Source organism: Nelumbo lutea, chromosome 1 (genome assembly GCF_056320005.1).
Source record: "Nelumbo lutea isolate HS-2025 chromosome 1, American lotus-T2T, whole genome shotgun sequence".
NCBI classification, from domain to species: Eukaryota; Viridiplantae; Streptophyta; class Magnoliopsida; order Proteales; family Nelumbonaceae; genus Nelumbo; species Nelumbo lutea.
In genome coordinates this window covers 65,064,195-65,085,963 of record NC_142684.1, presented here as the reverse complement: position 1 = coordinate 65,085,963, position 21,769 = coordinate 65,064,195, and the positions used below count along the sequence as shown (strand labels likewise).

At 38.2% G+C, this 21,769-nt stretch overlaps 1 protein-coding gene across 1 annotated transcript in view; it reads right to left on the bottom strand.

The window, feature by feature from the left end:
* The window catches only part of LOC148874969 (uncharacterized), a 31,153-nt gene extending 9,788 nt beyond the window's left edge, over positions 1–21,365 (bottom strand). The window contains exons 1-5 of the mRNA XM_088963939.1: positions 20,948–21,365; positions 20,625–20,690; positions 14,847–14,921; positions 13,392–13,521; positions 13,172–13,297 (exon numbers count right to left, since the gene is read on the bottom strand). Coding sequence (XP_088820065.1) covers positions 13,172–13,297; positions 13,392–13,521; positions 14,847–14,921; positions 20,625–20,690; positions 20,948–21,111 — 561 coding nt within the window. The 5' untranslated portion in view covers positions 21,112–21,365. The remainder of the gene's footprint in view (positions 1–13,171; positions 13,298–13,391; positions 13,522–14,846; positions 14,922–20,624; positions 20,691–20,947) is intronic.
* Between the last annotated feature and the right edge of the window lie 404 nt (positions 21,366–21,769).

The window sequence follows — 21,769 nt, the reverse complement described above, 5'->3', positions numbered from 1 at the left end:
TAAACCGCAGCAATGGTGGCTGACATTTTCATCCGGGACGTCGCCAAGCTGCATGGAACCCCAAGATCCATTGTCTCAGATCGGGACCCTGCTTTCTTGAGTTCATTCTGGAAGGAATATTTTCAGTTGCAAGGAATCCAACTGCACCCCTCCACGAGTTATCACCCGCAGACTGATGGGCAGACTGAAGTTCTGAATCGTTGCTTGGAAGCCTACCTTAGATGTTTCATAGGGGAAAAGCCTCGACAGTGGGCTCACTGGCTTCTGTGGGCAGAATACTAGTACAATTCAACTTATCACTCGGCTGCTGGAAGGACACCCTTCAAAGCTCTATATGGCAGAGAACCTCCTCCCATATTACCTTATAAATATGGGTCATCCAAGGTGGCAGAAGTAGAGACCCGTCTACTTGCGAGAGACGAGATTCTTAGATTGCTTAAGTCCAACTTGACAAAAGCCCAACAGCGAATGAAGGCCCGCTATGACACTCACCACCGCCCATTAGAATTTCAGGTGGGTGACTTCATTTACCTCAAGCTCCAACCTTACCGCCAGATCTCAATAGTAAGACGGGCTTGGCACAAGCTAGCACCCAGGTATTATGGGCCTTATAAGGTTCTGGAGAGAGTGGGCCTTGTTGCTTATCGGTTGGACCACCCTGCAACCTCAAAGCTTCATCCAGTGTTTCACATCTCACTTCTTAAGAAGGCAGTGGGAAATCATACCACCTGTCTCACCCAACTTACCCCAATTCACTGAAGAAGGGGACATTGACACGGAGCCTATCAGAATTGTAGATTTCCATTGGGTTCGACGAGGTGGTCAGGTTGTGCCAGAAGCCAAGGTAGAATGGGTTGGGCTTCCTCCAGATGATGCCACTTGGGAACCTTATCTTAGGCTGAATGAGAGGTTTCCAAACCTAGACCTTGAGGGCAGGGTCAATGCTAAGGGGGGAGGAATTGTTGGGACCCAACACTCCCTCTGAACCCAACTATAGGAATGGAGCAGGCCACCACCGAACAGCATTTCACTAGAAGACAGAGAGGCTAGCGTGACACGCGGCAGAGCCTCCAAAAGTTAGTTACACTGCCACCAGAAGATATTCTCTCCATGATTGCATACATGTAGGCCAGCTATATAAGGCCCTGATCATGTAATAAGTGGCGTGAATGAATATCCCTTTCATCTCTCTCTTTGAGTCATCTTCCTACCTTTCCCCTTTCCCTCCCATCTTCTGTTTCAGGAGGTTAAGCCACCCTCGAAGGGGCTTCCGAGGTGAGTGGTAACTCATCACATTTCCACCAATACTGACATTTTAAACCTTGCCTAGATATACTCCGTGGATGTAACAAATGTGAAACACCCACCATTTAACAATTCAACCTGGGATTTCCCACAATAACGCAGCCTAGAGAAGATACACCAAAGCAATCTACTAATGCTTGTGCCAATTAGTCCATGAGGAAACCCTACACATTAGATTTTGATGGATGTAGATTATCAAGCTGAGATGCTTCTTCTTCTTTTTTTCCCTTCAACTTTTACCATCCAGGTCAATCTTGGTCATGTAAAGCCAAACCTATGCTCAAGGTTAGGAATCTAATGGAAAGGGTTGGGTTTGCATATTGCATGTATTCCTCAGCTACATGCTTGACATAGCCTGCTAAGAACATCCTTTGTATTACGTTAAACATTGACACAAACAAAATTATACTTATATACTACAATCTATGAGTGAGTTACTCATTTTTAGAGGTGTTTCTGTGGACTCAATAGGATCACAAATCATCACAAGCTTCTTTGATCATACACAACAAAGGCAGGGGCTTGTGATGCTCAATTTTGAAAAATGCTCAATTGAGGATCATGCAAGTATTGGAGAAAATTTTAGGGATTCATTTAAGTTATCATACTAAGACAGTGAGACATAATTTGGAACATCTCAATTAAAGTAATCACATTCCATAATTATCTTGCATTTTTCTTAATCTATACAGGGTAAGAATAAGAGAAGCTTAGGCACAAATGATTGATCAAAGACTATGACATGTAACAAGGATATCAGACAACAATTTTGGCTTCAAACTAGGAAGGAAGAGCAACATTGGAAGCTACCTTTTACATGGGTAATCAATAAGAGTGAGAAAAAACCCTAAGATGGAAAAAGAAAATACTTAAAAAAAACAACTTTATTATGCCAATGTGATCGACCTTGGAAACTATCATTTCATTGAGACGATTGTATTAAACAATGCTAAAAGAAAGAATAATAATGAATTTTTCATATATAGAGATATTACATCATTAATTTTATAGCTTTTAAATCATGAAATGTTTTTAAAACCATAAATTTTCATATGACAAAAATCTAAACAAACAAGCAAAGTAACAGAAAGTTAATCCAAGCAATGAAGTATTGCAGCAAGAATCCAAGAAAAAAAAAATAATGAAAAACAGGCAAATTATACCAAATGATTTTATGCATCATAGAACACAAAATACAACATACAATATGGTGTTGCCTGCCCTTTTCTTTGCCTAAAAATGTCCCAAGCACATACAATAAAGGCACCTCCAAAAAACTTCCTAGTCGCCTAGGTGCCTAGAGGGGTGATCATGGGTCAGGTTGTACTTGGGCATGGCACCTATGATAAGGGCTATAGCCTGGGCCTAGACCAGAACTTCAGGCCTATGACTTTAAATGCATTTTATTAAATATATAGTATTGTATATTATAGGACATAATATATTTATGAAATATATGTTATACTTTGTATAATATAAAGTGTGCACACACACACACACATGTATATTATTTATAATATATGCACATGATTGCTTGCAAGGACAGGCTAGAAATGCTCACCCCTAGGTGCCTGGGTAGGAGTCACCTTGGTAACTAAGCACTAGAGAAGCTCAAGTAAAAGATAAGAATTGCTCATGCGGTATATCAATCTAGAGAAAGGAGCATGATTAGGGTCCCTAGGGGGGAAATGTGGTAGGTATTGGAAAGAAAATAAACACAAAGTTGGTAATGTTGACCTAATTAAGGATATTTATCATGGTTTCAAATGTCGCCCGACATATGTCGATGTCAAGGCTCACCGACATGAAAATGGATGGTAATATAAAAATTACATTATGTCGGTCGACATTTCCTATATTTCGGAAATGTCGACCAAATCAGTCCAAATAACCAAAAAAAATACAGTTTTTCCTATTATGTCGACAAGATGTCAACTAATGTACATTAAAAATATAACATATTAGTATATTATATTAATATAATACAGTATATTAATATAGATTATTCCATTAATATTTCAAATAAAATATTTATAAAAAGAATAAACAAAATACAAAAACAAAAGAATAAATTAATTACTTTATAATATAAAACATAAAATATTTTTCAAGTAATAAAATATTAACTAGTTAGTATTTTTTAAAATATTTATTAAAATCAGAAAATGTTTATTAAATTTTATAATAAACCATATTCTACATTTAATATAAAAAATCAGAATAAGTTTAATAAAATTTATACTAAATCATAATTTATTATAAATTTAGTGTTAAAAATCATAATAAATTCATTAAGTTTTATAAGAAATCAGAATTTATCATAATCTTAATACTACAAAAAGGAGAATCAGTCTATTAAATTTATAATAAAACATAATGTATTAAACTTTAATATTTAAAAAATCAGAATAAATGTATTTCTATTTACTAGTGTGAAATAAATATATTAGAATTTATAATAAATCAGAACTAAAAATAAGAAAAGAAAATATCAGATAACCTTATAAAAACATCAAAATGCATAATAAATCAGTAAATCGTCATTTACTAATTTGTTATTGATCTTAGTTTCTTAACTTTATATAATGGTTGGGAATAAGATAATAGTCTAGAAATATGTATTAATGCTTCTTTTATTATTTTACAAAATATTTTTGCATATTTCCACATATTTCATAATATTTCCACAATGTCTCTAATTTTTACAATATTTCCCCTCGACATTTCCGACATATGTCCTATATTTTGGTAAGCGATATTTCCATCGACATCGACATTTTAAACCTTGATATTTATAGTAGTATAGTGACCAAACAAAGAACATCGTTGGAAGCAAAAGAGAGCTTCTAGTAACGAGGGGTCTAGACTAGGCTGTGAGGAAAACTTACCCACTTATTTCCTGTCTACCTTGGAAAACTTACCCATTTACTTCCTGTCCACCTTTAGGACCCCAGAAAAAATAGCTAAACAGCTAGAGAAGATAATAAGGGACTTCTTATGGGAACCAGGAGGAAAAGAAAGACAACTTGGTAAAATGGGAGTAGGTTTGTAAACCCAAGGAGCAAGGCAGACTAGGCATTGGGAACTTGGTGAAGAGAAATATGGCCCTCCTAGGTAAATGGCAGTGGAGGTTTCCTCGTGGGGAAGAAAGACTATGGCATAGGGTCATTGAAAGCATTCATGGTGTAGTGGGCAATGGTTGGGATGCAAAATTAGCTTGTAATGCAGTTTCAAACTACCCTAGAAAGCAATCACTGAGGTATTCCCTATTTTCTTAACTTGATCCATCTTGGCATAGGGTGTGGGAATAAAGTCATTCTGGGAAGACCTTTGGCTTGGGGACCAGCCCCTTAGTTTGCAATTCCCTAGCCTTTACTCTTTGTCAAATCTTAAGGCTGAACCTGTAGCCAGGGTTGGAGTGTCATCAGAATTTGGGATAAATTGGGACTTTGGGTTCAGAAGGGGCTTGAGAGATAATGAATATGATTCCCTCCTACTTTCAAATTTGGAGATGGTTTACTTGGATCAAAGTAGCTCTGATAATAGAATTTGGCATCCAGCCCATGCTAGCTTGTTTTCTTGTACCTCTTTTTTTAATCTGCTAACCCTTTCTAACTGTGAGGGTTAATTTCCCTGTGAGAGAAATCTACTGCAAACCAATCCCTCCTAAGGCTGCATTTGGTTGCACTGCAAATTTATTTACACTGATGCAAAAATATAGTAGTGCAAATGATTTGGATGCAAATTCTGATTTATTTTTGTTTCGAATCTTGCCATATATTGTTTGATTGCAGTACAAATGAAGCAAAATAAGACCTGAAGCAAATAAAGAGAAATCCAAAACAAAATCCAAAGCAAATTCTGATTGTAGCCTAAAGCATAAGCTCTTTGTTGAGAGATGTTCCTGGTGAAGGCAAACACCTGTGATGTGTGTGTCCCTCTCTCTCTCTCTCTCTCTCTCTCTCTGGTTGTAGATGGGCCCCCACAAGACAGTGAGTTTGTTCGGCTCCAATTTCTTGAGGCAACAAAAGAAAAGGGGAAGATGTATGTGGAAGGCAATAAGAGCAGCCTTGGTTTGATCTATATGGGAAGAAAGAAATCAAAGGATATTAAATGAGAAAAGAAAGTCAAAGGAGGAAGTGATTGAAGCCATAAAAATCAGATCTGCACATTGGGTTCAAACACTGGAATTTTTCGGGAGTGTTTCTACAGATGACATATTAAGGAATTGGAGAGAAGTGGCACAGTCAAAAACACATAGAGAAAGTGTAAGAATGGACTAGATACCACCAGGATTAAAAAAGTTAAAGCTAAACTTTGATGGCAGCTCCTTTTGTAATCTGGAGAGAGCAGGAATAGGGGGAGATTTTCGGAATTATCAAGTAGTGGTGGCACCGATCTCAGGACCAATTGGATTTTGTGACTCGATTCAAGCTAAAACTCAGACTCTCCTACAAGGCTTGAAATTTTCCAAGCAGCTAGGAGCAAGAGAACTGGAAATTGAAGGGGATTCACTACTGGTCATAATTAGGGCAAAGCAAATTGACTCAGCACCATGGAAATTCAAATTTATCTTCAGACAAATTGACCTACTTGCAGAGAAATATAATTCTAGTTTTGGGTGGGTGAAAAGGGAAGCAAATGGGTTGGCGAATGTGCTAGCAAAGCAGGGGGTTGATAGGCCCACTTTATTTTGGGCAATGTTGTAATCTGTTGTGACCTAGGTCACATACATGATGGATTGTCTTTGTACTGTAACCAGTAATTAATAATTTAATAAAAGAACTTTTATTTGCTGATGAAAAAAATAAGGGATCTAGACTAGGGGTCATTATATGCCCTGTATTTATTTCTATTAGTCCTTTGTGAGTTAAGCAGGCATTTCTAGGTTGAAGTTCCATGGCTTTATTGTTTGCTAATTGCTAATGGCATCATATTGATTGATAAGACTAAAATGGGGTTAGATACTAAGTCAACCACTTCTGCTACTTGGTTTTAAAAATCTATAACAAGGGAAATATTAAAGAGGATGTTATCTAAAGAATCAGAGTGGATAGAAAGGAGTGAAGCAGTTTATGTAGTCAAATAATATGAATGTACTGAAAGGAAACTTTAATAAGAGAGCTACTAGATTATTGGACAATCAAAAAGCAACACATTCAGAAAATTAGCATAGTTAAGATGAGGATGTTGAAATGATATGTAGCAAGACTAGGAATGAAAGAAAAAGTATCTTCATGGAAATCTAGCAGTAGCACCAATAGATGATATAATAATAGTTACTAGCAGAGAGATGGAGTTCGAGCAGCAGTCAACATGGGAAGGTTTTTGAAGGCTGAAGCGAAAAATCTGATTTTTGAAAAGACTATGATTCTACTGGTAGGGACTGATGTGGTTGAATGGCTTCAACGTTTTATGGAGGGAGCACTTCTTACTAGCAGAGAGTTAGACTGGAAAAGCTCAAAGGAGAAAAGAGGAAGTATTTAGCAGATAGATTTAGTAATAACAAGGGTAGATTCTTGGTTGTGGTGGAGTTCTTTGGAGAGAAGAAAAGACAGTTGCTCTGCACTCCTGATGGAAGAAAGGGATTAATCTGGGCGGAGATTAACAATATGTTGCAGGAGTTCTTATTCTTGAAGAAGTAAGAGTCTTGGAAAAACCCATGGTAGAAACAGAGATTATTGCTCCTAAGAAAGAACATGAAGCAACAAGTATGCTGGTGGGTTAATGCTTTGGGTGTTGGGAAATTGGCCTATAGAGAGGAGAGGGCAGATTGGGGAAAGAAACTAGTAGAAGTAGTAGAAAAGGAACCAGGGGATTGGGGGAAAATAGCTGTCGATTTAATTAAAAATCTAAAAATGAAGGGTCTTGTCTTAATCACTCCGCTTGAAGAGTGAAAAGCCTTGATCAACCTGTTGCAAGATGAAGTGGAAATCAGAGCAATGAATGTGCAGACAGCTGAAGGAAGTGTTACAGTTATGAATTGGTCCCCTGTTTCAAACTCGAAGGACCTGGAGGTGGTGGATGGAATCACAGTTAGAATTGATGGTCTTCCTTTCCATCTGTGGAAGAAAGAAGTGTTTGAGTCTATTACTTCATTATGTAAGGCAAGACTTGTTGGTGTCTTCTTGCTAGACCTTAGGTCAGCAGCCATAAGATTTAGTGGAGTTAAACCAGAAGAAATCCCAAGGAAGATTGAACTCTTTACTGACTATTGTTTTTACTCAGCTTGGCTCCCATCCTCCATTGAAGCTACTCTGTGAAGAAAGTCCAGAAGAGAAGAGGAAGAGGAGGTGGAAGAAGAACACTTGCATGGAAATCAGGGACTGCTGATTTGAAAATGGCTGAGATTTACACAGTTTTGGAAAGTCTGGAAAAGAAGAATGCAAAAGGTTTGCTTACAGGGGAAAAGCCTTGAGCATGCAAGACAAGATAAAGTTACAGGCAGGAGCAGGACCTATGCCCAAGCTTTGACAGATGGAGCATTTAATGAGCCAACCATTAAAAAATCAGGTAGAGTGGTGCAAAGTTTGAATAGCATCAGGCCAAGTGTTGAGCCGGTTAAGTCGACAAGGGTTGAACCATGTTCACATAGTGGGGATAGGGACTATTTGATAAATCACATGGCATCTGGGAATGGGCCTGTAGACAAACCAAAACGCAGCTGGAAATGGACCTTTAAATGGGCCATTACCAAAAGTTACAGGAAGTAAAGTCGGGGCTGGGCCAAAGGAGCAAAGGAGATCAGGTGACTACTTAAGTGGTCAGTGGTCACGTGACCAAGGCAATGCCGAAGGTGATAGACCATTGTTCAGGACTTCAGATCTATCATCTTCCAAATCAAGACCCGGTTCAAAGAAAGGTGAGTCAAATGCAACAGCGGCTGAGATTTTCAACTGGAGGCCGAGGCTAGTCTCCTATTCCACAACCCTGGAGCATACAAATCCGAAGTTCGACCGGAAGAAGAATGATGAAGATGGTTTCGACTCAGAGTGGGTCAACTGTGAAGGAAGAAGACGATGTTTTCCTCGAGGATTCCAGCATAGGAAGTGTGATAAGTACATGCTCAAAAGCTCTTCTCTAGCATTAGAGACCTTGGAACAAAACTTTTATTCGGGGAAGAAACTCTGCCTAAGACTGTGAAGCCTTTGGAACCTTGGAAGAGTTTGGGAATGGGAGGCGGTACTTCGGGTGAGGTGAACATCTTGGCCAAAGACAGAAGAACCTGTCATGAGTCCACAACAAGGTCAAGGTGTCTGTAGATCGAGTACATTGTCTTCCAATTTGAATGGCAAAGCAACAGACATTCCCTATTCCCCTGTTCATGCAACACAGTTTGATCCTGAGGAGACTTCCCCCAGCAAACTCCCTCAAAACTTAGGCAGGTTTGGAGACACTTCGGGTATTGACGACTCTGGTATGGATTGTCATTTTTCTAATTTTCCTCGAGTTTTTGGTGCTAATATTTCCCCTTTCCCAATTGTTGTTTCATCTCAGGCTGCAGGTGGAGTCGTTTCTCATCCTGAAACTGCCTGTCCTAGTGAATCACTAGAAGTAACACAGGCATTAGAAAATGTGGAGGCTTTGAATGAATCTATGGAGGAAGGGGAAAGGATTTCGGGATTAATATTGCATCTTTAGACTTCTGGCAGAGGAGGAATTAGGGGCCAACTTTGATAAGGAAGAGGAGGGTGATACTCCAATTCCTAGTACCTGGGAATGGGGAAGGAAAGGTGAAGGGACAGCTACAGGTGAAAAAACATCAAAGAGGGAGAATAGGAGGAAGAGTCAGTAAAAGAAGAGTTGTAGACCAAGAGAAACCTATGAATAAGCTTGAAGGAGGGATGCCTAAAAGGAGAAAGAAGAAATTGAGTGAAGTGGAGAAACTGAGGTGTGAAGTGAACCATGACAAGGGGTGTACTGGAGAAAGGGATTAGTCAGGTTAACTAAAGGTGTTGTTAGGGATTGATCATAAGGTTGTTTCTCAATGAAGATTATTAGTTGGAAAGTAAGGGGTTTGGGGAGCTCTAGGAAAAGAAGATTGATAAGGGAAGTCCTCAGAAAAGAGAAGCCAGATGTTTTGTTAATTCAAGAATCAAAATTATTAGAAGTGGATAGGAGATGGGTGAGAAGTATTTGGTCGGATAGAGGACTGAGTTGGGCTTTTGCAGTCTTGGGGAGCCTCAAGGGGAATTCTTACAATCTGGAAAAATGAGGAATTGGATTGTACAAAAGAATTAATTGGTAACTTTACGGTTACAATCAAATAAAGAAGAGAGACGATGGACTAGAATGGGCTTTAACAAATGTTTATGGGCCAAACTCATATAGGGTACTTGGGAGGGGATTTTAATGTCGTTAGGTTTGTCAATGAAACAAATAACCCCAACCATAGGGTCACCTCAAGTATGAGGAAGTTCAACTCTTTTGTGGATCCTTTGAATTAAGAGAGTTGTCAATGTTGCAAGTTGAATATTCCTGGTCTAATCTTCAGAAAGAGCCCTTTTGTTGTAAGTTAGACAGGTTCTTATTCTCTTCAGATTGGAACCGTGGAGAGGCCTGGTGGTGAAGGCCCTACCTAGACCTACTTTGGATCATTGTCCAATTAGACTATCACAGGAAAGACTAGGAGAACGACCTTGCCCTTTTAGGTTTTAGAACATATGGCTGCTACATCCAGACTTTCAAAAGAAAGTGAAAGAGTGGTGGGAAGAGGATCAAGTGGTGTTTAGGTGGGAAGGATAAAGATTCTACAAGAAGCTACAAAATTTGAAAGCCAGGATCAAAGCTTCGAATAAAGAATAGTTTGGCAGAATTGATGATAGAAAGGAGGCTATTATTAAAAGGATTCAAGAACTTGATGTTGCTGAAGCAGAGAAAAGGGTTGAGGTTTGAAGAAAGGGAAGAGAAATGGACGTTGAAATATGACCTAGAGGAAATCCTTAGAAAAAAAGAGATATGTTGGAGACAAAAATCAAGATGCAAGTAGATGAAGGAGATGGTAATACAAGATTTTTTTCACAATTTGGCAAATGGAAGGAAGAGAAAAAACAATGTTGTAAGTTTGGAATGAAATGGTGTAGTGTTGACAAGAGAGGAAGATATTGCAAGAGCTTTTGTGGAGTATTTTAAATCCATTTACGACAACCCCAGTAGAGTGAGAGAGACCCTAGTCGACTCTGAGTGGCATACTAGAGAAAGGGAATTGTTGGAACCCCTAGAGAGGCCATTTTAGGTTCAGGAAATAAAAGAGGTAGTATTCTCTATGGAAAGATCAAAAGCCCTAGGCCCAAATGGTTTCACTATGGCATTCTATCAAGATTGTTGGGATATTTTAGGTAATGACTTGGTGGAGGTTTTCTTGGAGTTCTTTGAAAGAGGAAATATAAATTCAAGTGCAAATGCCACTTTTATAGCCCTGATCCCCAAGAAGGTGTCTGCAAGTCAGCCTAAGGGCTTTAGACCTATTAGCTTGATTGGGGATTAAAATCTACTACTGCTAGATTTTAATAGCCAATGAATGTGGGGATTACACGAAAAGACAACGAGAGAAGGATCTGATTGTAAGCTTGACCTAGAAAAGGCATACGACTTGGTGGATTGGGATTTCTTGCTAGAAGTGTTGAGGAACAGAGGTTTTGAAGAGAAATGGTGTAAATGGATTAAGGATTGTATTACCTCTTGTCACTTTTCAATCTTAGTAAATAGAATAGCTAGGGACTTCTTTCTTGCTAAGAGGCTACTACTACTACTACTTTTTCTTTTCTTCTTTTCCTATAACAAATATAAGGGTTCAAACCCTATATTTTTTTAATTTTCTTTTCCTTCTTTTTTTTTTCTTCTCATGAATATGTTGATTTTCTATACTTTAACATGAACTCTATACATTTCTTATGAATAATCATTAAGGAAATATGGCTATGGTACCTAGGGAACTACCCTAGGATCTATATTTTCTACATAAAAATATTGATCAAAAATAAATATTTTCTATATAAAAAAGTCCAACGCCTAGGTGTCCCCCTGACGCCCAGCCTCGCCTTGGCGCCTTGAAAACTATGTGGCTATCCTCCCGGTGTATTTTTTGTCTACCTTTAAATTTCCTATCAAGGTTGCCAATTAGATAGAAAAGCTTATGAGAGATTTTCTACAGGAACCAGGAGACTAAAAAACGGACCATCCAATGAAATGGGAAGTAGTTTCTAGGAAAAAGGAATTCGGGGGTCTAGGCATAGACAATATTAGATTAAGAAATGTAGCACTGTTAGGGAAGTGAATGTAGAGGTTTCCCCTAGAGCAAGACAGTTTATGGCACTTGGTGGTGGAAAGCATTCATGGGATGGCAGCTAATGGATGGGATGTTGGTTTCGACCCTAGGGCTTCTCATTTCTCCCCTTGGAAAGCCATTGCTGGAGTCTTGCCTACCTTTCATCCTTTCATTAGAGTTGATATGTATGCTCAGGTAACAAAATTCTGTTCTGGTAGGATCTTTGGTTTGGAAACACACCCCTTTAAGGACAGGCTCCCCGTAATGTATTCTCCTTCCCTAAATAAATTCAAAGCCATTTCCTCATTCTGTGAGTCTGAGGGGACCTGAAATTTGGGCTTGATAAGAGGATTGAGGGATTCAGAATTGGCTTGTGCAGATGAACTGTTTACTTAGTTGAGTTCAGTGACAAAGCCCTCTTCAGGGATCTTCTCTTGCTCCTCTCAATTCCCTAATTCAGCCTTTTGCTGCACCTATCCCCTTTCCTGCTAAAGGAGTGTGGTGTATTCCTGTTCCACCAAAGGTTAGGGCTTTTAGCAGGGAAGTGGCTCCCCAAAAGATCAATAATATGAATGTACTTCAAAGAAAAAGACCAAATTGGTGCCTTTCCCCACATGTCTATTGCCTTTGCTTAAGAAGTGGTGAGACGACAACTCATCTTTTGATTTCTTGTACTTTTGCTTCTTACTTGTGGGATTAGCTTTCCTCTCTTTTTGGTTGCAAGTGGAATCCCCCTCGTGTGTGCTGAACCTTTTTGACTCTAGCTTCTTCCAATAAACAAAGAAAAGAGGTAGGGTAATGTGGAGAATAACAAGAGCAGCTGCCCTTTGGTTGATTTGGGAAGAAAAAAGCAATAGGATTTTCCGAGGGCAAGAAAAATCCAAGGAAGCACTTGTTGAGGGCATTGCCATCAAGATTCTACATTGGCTGAAAGTCCTGCATCTATTCAAGGACTTCTCCACAGTTGATTTAATTAGAAGTTGGAGTTCTATAGCTGTATCCTCTCCCTCTTCCCCTTTAGTTCAAAAGAGTTGGTCCCTACCACTTCAGTTCAGAGTGAAATTAAATTTTGATGGAAGCTCATTAGGTAATCCAGGTCCATTGGCACATGGGAATGTTTTCAGAAATGAGGAAGAGTTTTGACCCGTACTCAGGCCCAATTGGGGTGGGAGATTCCTTAAGGGCAGAAGTTAAGGCCTTACTCCAAGGCCTGAGATTGGCAAAACAATGGGGAATGCAGCACTTACAAGTGGAAGGAGACTCCAAGCCGGTAATAAGGTGGATGTAATCTAGAAACCTAGGAGTGTGGTCACTTAGACAGCCACTAAGAGATTTCAAGCTTAGCAAGGGAGCTTGGGCCATTTGGTAACCTCGGATGCTACAGGTTAGCTGGAAGAAAATCAAGTTTAACTTCATAGTCCAAGAAAAACACAAGCTATAACACAATGCTAATAACAAAAAGATAAGGCCTACCCACACTAACTTTGGTTCTTGTAGTTGTAGAAATAGCATTCTTTTTGAGTATGGACTGAATCTTAATATGATAGGCGCTATGTAAAAAAATAGATAACAGTTAGAAGAGGATAACTTCATAACTACCTTAAATGAAGGAAGGTCAGGTGCATCCCCTGTTGGTTCTGCAACCATATGAGCAAAAGGAGAATTCCCAACAAAATATGTGTGGGAAAGGTCTCCAATTACATATTTTAATGCGGACTCTGCACACTGCAATTTAAGGGCATAATCAGCATACAAAAAACTTTTAGAAGAGAAATAGGAAACAAACCAAAAAAGGGAAAAATGGCAGGTTGATGTCAACCTTGCGTAATGTCTCTTCATCCTCGTAAACTTTTTCAGGAAAATGCCAGACAGGTTTTCCAGCTGGAGCCCCATAACTACTACCATAGAGGAGAAGATAAAGTCGTCTGTCAAGTGCTCGCTGTAATGACCTTAAAGAAAGAAAAGAAAATCAGACATTTGCAGTAAATCATAGACTCCATTATGTCAAAGACATTCAGAACCCAAACTTGGCTCAAAGACACCCAGAAGTCAGTTCAGTAGACAACTTCCAAAGTGCATTTCTTGTTATTACATAAAATGCATGTTTGAGAATTCTAATGTCAAAATTTTGCTTTCTTTTTCTGTACAAAGGCATTATCTAGCTAGAAAATAAAATTCATATATATTTTTATATACTAACCTAAAAGGCATATACAACATTCAAGTTGCTTTCACAAACTATGTCTTATCTTTCAGAGATTTTATAGAATCTGAAATCAATATCAATAACTCGTTAAAAACAAGAATCCACAGAAAAGAAGTAGCAAACCTCTTCAAATAGTGAGCAGTAAATGGAAAAGATTGTTCAGTTAATTCGTTTGGTAGAGTGACTGCCACAAGGTAAGCCATATTACAAGCTTTCTTTTATTACATTTTCCTAGTCAATACTCAAAAGTAATGCTATAAAAGGTTGAAATGCCAACCGGGCGGAAAAATGTAAAGCTGGATTTTCCCAAAGGGATCTCCAATGTCTAGTCAATGGAAAACAGAGCGGAAAAATGTAAAGCTGGATTTAATGAAGAAACAACATATAAAAGAAAATGATTAGCAATAATCTGAATGGAGTTTTATCCCTATTTCTGAAGCAGGAGGCAACTGATAATCTGAACCTTGGTCTGCTCATATGCTAACATTGTGTCAGGTAGCATTCAGTCCCCTTTGTTTTCATTTTTCAACTGACAAATCTTTATGATTCATAGACCACAACATTGTGCCTTCCAGACATTATGAAAGCAATAGCACATAGAAGATGAATTTGACACAAGACACCATCGCTTTGTACAATAGTAAAATCTCAGGCTTACAAGCATGAATGAAGGTTTGAGTTTGACAGTAACCACTTTGTGCAAATTGCTGATCAAAAAAAGGGGCTATATCCATATCCAGTCCACCCTTCCCAAGACCCAAGAAATCTGGGACCAACATTGGGTAATGACCCTTTTAAGATGATTTTGACATGATTATAGAAATATGAAAATATAGCCCAAAGCAACAATTGTTCCTAGTGCAATTTAACAGAGATGAATATTCAGTTCAGACTGTTCACTTCAAAAAGAACTAACAATGTACTCATGCTATGCTAATAAACTTTTATTAGAATATAGAATATGAAATGAATTAATACAGCAACAAACAAAAAGATAAAGAGATTTGCATATTTAAGCATTCTGGGTCTCTCCTACTAAAATGCATTTCATATAAGTTTACCCTGTACCTTCTATCATTTTTCTTGTCAGCTTCAGTGGCCCGTGGAGCTGGTACATAGTCAATCTGGTAGTCACCTTTTCCCCTGATCAAAAAAGCAATTTTCATATGGAAAGGGCATTTAGAGCAAATATGTAGGAATCTATGAAATAGATATAGATGAGTGTCCTGAACCAAGCTACAACATTCAACACCACTTGAAACCAAAAGGTGATATTTTAACACAGTTGAAACTGCCAATCCACCAGGGGGGTAAAATTATGAAATAAGAAAAAGACAGTCTTTTATGAAAATAATATATCCCTATTTTGTTACTCCATTATTTCTTATTATTGACCTCTTATTTATCTTTCCTAACTAACAGGGGCCTATACAATGCATGAATTGGTGTTACGAACAGTATTTTAAGACTCGGACCGGACACAAAATCGGAATGGCCGCCGGGTAAACAGGTGTATGGGCAGTGGCTATATGGCTAAGATGTTGGTTTTTGTATAATTGACCAGGGTTCAAGTCTTGCAACTTGCATTTTATTTAGAAATACACATGTTTGACCAATATTTATGTTAAAAGAGACAAATATTCGCAAGAGACACACTGGGTTAATGGTTGAAGGCTAATATTCTCAAGTTCAAATCCTCTTCTCTCATTTTGAAGTTTCTAGCCATTGTTGACCCAGGTGGGTCATGGAAACCTGATTGGATCATTCAAACCAACAGGTTTTCAACAGTTCTGCTGGGTTTTGATCGGTTCCACCGGTTTAAAAAATAAAAACTGGGAGTTTTAAAAACCATAATGCCTTCTGGTTCCCTGGTTGACTGGTTCGACCATCCGGTTTTATCCAAATCTTAAAACATTGGTTAAGAATGCCCCATGTTTTGTAGGAGGCCCAGGCTCTTAAAAATGCATTAGCTTGGGTGTAGCAAAAAATGCTCATGTCAGTACCTAGCATTTTCTGGAGGGAAAGCAGTTTTTGGAGTGGGAGAGGGTAGGAGAGAGGAGAGAAATTTTCAGGAAGAAAGAAAAAAGGCTTTCGACAGGGGGAGTTTTAGGAATTGGATTATTGGAAGCAAGTTAAGGGAGAGGTAGACTGCAAGCATTAGTCATCTGCTAAAGAAAAAAAAAAGTACAAGATAGGAAAGGAGGGGGAACAATGGCTGAAGGAAATGGAGGCAAACAACTCAAATTCAACGGCTGAAGGAAGGTGGCAATAATACTGCCTTTTCACAAGGTAGCAGACACAAGGATGAGGGAGAACACCATAAAAAAGGCTTGAAATTAATGGAGTAGTTTTTGAGGACGTATAGTTAAAGGAGGATATCTCTGGCTATTTCACTGATCTGCACAAAGAAAAATGGAAGATCGTACTGACCCTTGATGGACTAAATTTCAGCTGCATACCAAATGAGCAAGCTAGGGAATTGGAAACTTGTTTCTCAAAGGAGGTAAAAGGGGCAATTGGTTAAATGAGCGAGGATAAGTCATCGGAGCTCAATGGTTTCACCCTAATATTCTTCATGAGGCACTGGCACTTTTTAAAGGAAGATTTAATGAAAGTGTTCAGGGGGTTTCATATGAATGCATAATTTGAAAGGAGTTTGAATGCAATATTTACATCCTTGATACCTGAAAAAGGAGGGATTACAAACCTACAAGACTTGCCATATCAGCCTTCTCGATAGTGTATATAATATTAGGAAAGGACGAAAGGTATTGGCCTTGCACATGATAGAGGTAATGAAAGATATCATTTCTCAGATCCAAGGAGTGTTTGTGTAAGAGAGATAGATTATAGATACTTGATGAGATGTTGATTGTAAATGATCTTATTGACTCTAGAGAAAGATGTAAGGAAGCAGAAGTGGTTGTTAAAGCAGACTTGGAAAAAGCATTTGATCACGTGGCTTGGAGATTCTTGGACTATGCCCTAACATGGATGAATTTCAAGTCTACCTGGAAAAGTTAGATTGAAATGTCTGTTACAACTCCATCCTTTGTGATGATTACAAATGGGGGAATGCATGGTCATTTCTTTAGCTCGTGAAGCTTAAGGCAAGGGGACTCCCTATCTCCATGCATATCTATATGCATGTGTTAAGTCCTTAATTTTGTTGGACTGGGAGCATGTTATTAAAGTACTCCCAACCATAGCATAAAAAGAGAAATGGGCCTTTTAAAAAAAAAAAGAAAAGAAAAGAAAGGGCCTTTCTTTCCAAGTTGATTTTCTAAGCTCAGTCCTATGGGTGGGCTGAAGTAATTTATTTAGGAAAGAAAGGGAACTACAATTCATTTTAGTGAACAGTGGGCCCTAAATTAATTAGGCCTTACTAACGATTCAGTCATAGTTATCAAGGCGGCACCTAGGCGACTAGGCAGTTTCCTGAGGACGCCTCGCCCAGACGACTGAAGCTTTTAACATTAGGTGCCCACCCAGAATATTAGGTGGTTGCCTAGTGTTATTAGTCCTGGAATTGTTATATTTATTGTGAAATGTTATTGGCAGTCTTATATTTATAACATAGAACCTGTTACATGTTAACATTATTTTTATTTGTTTTCTAAAACACTAAAACTGAGTTTTGTCTTTCTTGTAGGGTTTTCTCATTTGACCAAACCCACCAAACTGTGAAGGAGGAAGAGGAACTCCACCGAACTCAACCAGCTACAGCTTCAGCTCAAGGTATGTTTTGTTTTGTTTTTTTTTTCAGGTCGCCCAAAGCCCCACCCAGAAGTCCAGAACGTGGTTTCTTTTATTCTCTTGTTCTTCCAGTCTGAATGAAAAACAGGGGCTCCACCTCCTTTTTCCTTTTCAGTTTTGAGTGAAAAAAACAGGGGCTCCGCCTCCCCCACTTTCTTTTATCATTTTTGCATGACAAAACAGGAGCTCCGCCCCCCTTGTTTTGTGACATTTGCATTACAAAACTGGGGGTCCGCCCAGTGTTTTAAAAGCGCAAGGCGCAAAAATACAAAAAAAATTTGTTAAACATCAAAAAAAAAGTCAGAAAATTCAAAAAATGCAAAAAAAATCAAAAATATTAAAATTTAAACATAATATTAATAAGAAATATAAACTTAACTTTTAAAGTTTATGTTTTAAAAACCCTATTATCTAAAATTAAAAGACATAAACATAACATGTAAAGCATATTCAAATGAATATTTAAAAATAAAATCAAACATATAAAACATTTTCAAGCATGTACAGCCCACAATCTCTTTTTTCCTCAATTGCACTACTTCAAGTAGCTAATGTGATGTAAAACATATTACATTCCTGATTCTACGAGTTGCCTCTGTGCCATGCCCCTCGAGGCAAAGCCCAAACAAGTCCATGTTAGAGTCTTAATTCTCACACAAAAAATAATGATTTTATAATTTTATTTGTCGTTTAAGAAGATATTTTATTAAGATGAATGAATGAACAACATTAGCAAATAGGGGGTTCTCAGAGCTTCGGTGAGCAAGCGAAGCAAGCGAATGCTTGGGCCAAGGTGCAAGGCACATCAGGTTTTGAAAGTGCTGCACCTTAGGACCTGGGCAAGGCACCTACCCTAAAATGCGCCTCGCCTGTGTGCCTAGGTGCACCTCAGGCGTGCATTTTAAATCGCTGTCTCTGCCCCCCCCCCTTTTTCTTACTCAGCTTTGACTAAGTGAAAAAAACAGGGGCTCCGTCCCACTGCTTCGTTTTTCATTTTATGGGTGAGAAATCACTCTTTCTACAGTGTGTTCAACCCGACATTGACCCAAACGGTTGAACCGCTCGAACAATAATGCGGTCAAGATTCTGGGTCCGATTTGAGTAAAACCCAGAGAAGGTCAAAAACCGTTGACTTGGTCAAAAACCGTCTGACCCAGACAGTGGGACAATTGACCTGTTCGACCCGGTGAGTTCATGGAGATTAGATACAAGGTGGGAAATGGTCACAGGGTGAGGTTTTGAAGGGATGCTTGGTGCAGTAACTGTCCTTCCATGGAGGTGTTTCCTTCATAGTTCATATGATATGGATCCAGGTCTGAGAAGAGTTTGAACAACTGGGAAATAGAAAGCTGAACAGACGTGTAAAGGAGATTAAGCAATGAACTGCTTAACACAAGCAGCAAAGATAACAGAATCTGGGTTCGGGAAGGTTTGTGGGTCTTTTCTTCAAGGTCCTTCTTCAGGAAGACTGAGCAGGTTGCAGCCAACGATTTCCCTTGACAAAGAATTTGTATCTCTTACATCCCCATCAAAGGTTTTTTCCCTAGCGTGATCAGAAGTCCCAAGAAAGTGCTTGACTAGGGACAGCCTGGTCAGGAGAGGCTTTCTGCTGGATAATGTCCGGTGTGTGATGTGTGGGGTAGCAGTGGAATCTGCTAATCACCTGTTTGTTCATTGCAAGTGGCTAGATCATCATGGGACAAGTTAACAGGCTGTTTCAGGGTGAAAGGTTTGCTTCTCAGCAACATTGGTAAGCTTTGCTGCATAGCTGGCATGGTCCAGGCTTAACTATGAAATGTGTGCCATGAAGAAAAGGGTGATGCACCTAAATATTTGAAATTATTGGTTAATCATCTAAAATTCCCATGTTGGCTATTCCTATATCATCTAGACCCATTTGCTAATCACAGAGAGGAGTTGGCAAGCACAGAGAGGAGAGAATATGAGCTTATGTGGACCACATTGCTATATATGTATATACTCTTACATATCTACCTTATATCTATCCTATTTCTCTCTCCATTTTGCAATGGAAGGAAACTATTTTACTATTAATAGATCCGGACTTGTCACCCTTGGTACTTGAGGGAAATCCTAAGATTTTCACTCTTTATCAGCAATAGGATCAAAAAGAATTTTTATTAAAATGTAGAAGAAAATATTAAAGAAGATTTGCCTGTAGTGTTAAACCGGTCACACTTGTTAATGGAAGCTTATAGTGAATGTTCAAGAAAATTCCAGTTACTTTTAAGTGAACAAACACTTCTGCAACTGAAGATGCTCAAACTTTTGGAGTATGTGCAAACCAAAAAAAAAGTTAGAGCATGTTTTGGTGCAACAAGAAAAAAATCATATTATTTGGTTCTAAAGCCAACTGAACCAACATTGTAATCATCTAAAATGATGTCATTTGTAGTCGCTACCACCTACCAGATATATATAAGAATTCATTTTCTTGAAATCCTGAAAGATATACGGAACTAGCTCCATTTTAAATGGTATATGCTCGGAAACACAATGTAGTACAACGATGACACCATTCGTTCCAGTAGCATCCAAATTTCAAACAGGCTGCTAGCTCTTGAGAGTCATTCCCCAAACCACCTTTGAATTGAAATGCGCCAATACATGGATTTTGGTTCTGATATCCTGAAGACCTCCCTCATTGAAGATGTGACTTACCAATGCCTCAAGTGACAGATAGTTTTCATAACAAATTTTACCCAACCATAACCTAAGGGTCCTAAGCATGACTAAATAAATAACTCACGTTTTTTGTCTCTTTGATTAGAAACAGCATAAATAATTCACCAGTTCTCTTGCTCCCGACTTTCCCCTTCCAAAAACCTGTCAACATATGGTTATATCTTCGTGCTCCCCTCACCTCATTTAAATGGCTGATAGGTTTTACCAAATACTAAACCAGTTCCCTCTTTACCAAAATAAAAGAACTAGTTCCCTTTTTCGTATCAATCAAATATTAAGTCAATCAACCATGACCAATGAACTTAAAATGTAGATGAAACAGACAGTCGTCTAGCATCAACAGTCGTATACAATACTTAAAGATGAAAAGAATAGCTAATTCACCTGGTATCGGACTTGCTTAAGACATCGTCCGGATATTTTCGTCGGTATTGCTGTCTCCATCGAAACCTACAAGACTCATTCCACCAGCTATGTCAGGAGCTTCATTCTCCCTTTTACTTTTAATTTATGTATTTATTTATTTATTTTTACTTTTTTTGTTGAGAATCACGACCAGTTTTGGAAATTAATTGAACATCCTTGAGTATATTGTGAGTATTTATCATTTATTTTTGAAAACAAAGGATCACAAATCTGATTAAAAACACAAATGGATGAATATAATGTGGTGAGAGAGAGAGAGAGAGGAAAAAAAATAAACTCACGAGAACTCCTGAAATGCATAGACTACGGGATCAATCTTTGGAATAACGACTGGTAATCTCTCGAACAATACAGCAGCAACAATCTTATCTGTATTTGAATTAGAAGATGTGCAGAACCCTCGCGCTCTAACAAGAGATCGAGATAACAAGTTGAGCTTCTGCATTGCTCAATATATCCTCTTTTTCATTGCCCGTACTTATTCCAAATTCCCAATCAATATTTTCCGACGATCGACCAAAGACCTCCCTAAACCCTAGGGAGCAGAGGCTCAGAGAGATCTTCTGTCAGCAATTAACGGTGACTGAAAATGAATTGCCCCGTAACAGGACCAAAATGCCCTTTACAACCATGAAAAAATAACGGAAAAGTACAGACAGGCGTAATGAAGATTTCTTAATTTCATTGTAAGCTAGAAACATTCAAAATGTCAAAAACCTACACTTTATACATCTATGCCGGCCCGTGAATCGTGGCATCAATTCTGAGTGGCACCCACCCCAATTATATTTATAAAGTATTATAAATAAATTATAAAATTAAATTTATTAAAATTATTTATTTATATTAAATTAACAATAATCATTTTCAGTAAATCAACATTAAATAAAAACATGCAATTATTAAATTTTTAAATATCAATACTAATTTTGAATATTTTTAATTAATTAACAGTAAATTTTGATTATTAATTTGTCAATTAATTAGTAATTGAAAAAAGTAAAATCAAAGAGAGCCTTAAAGACTGATCCATTGGCACCTAGAATAAAATGAGATCGGTTTCAATTAGTGCAAGGCCTGTTTGAACACGGTCGGATTATAGC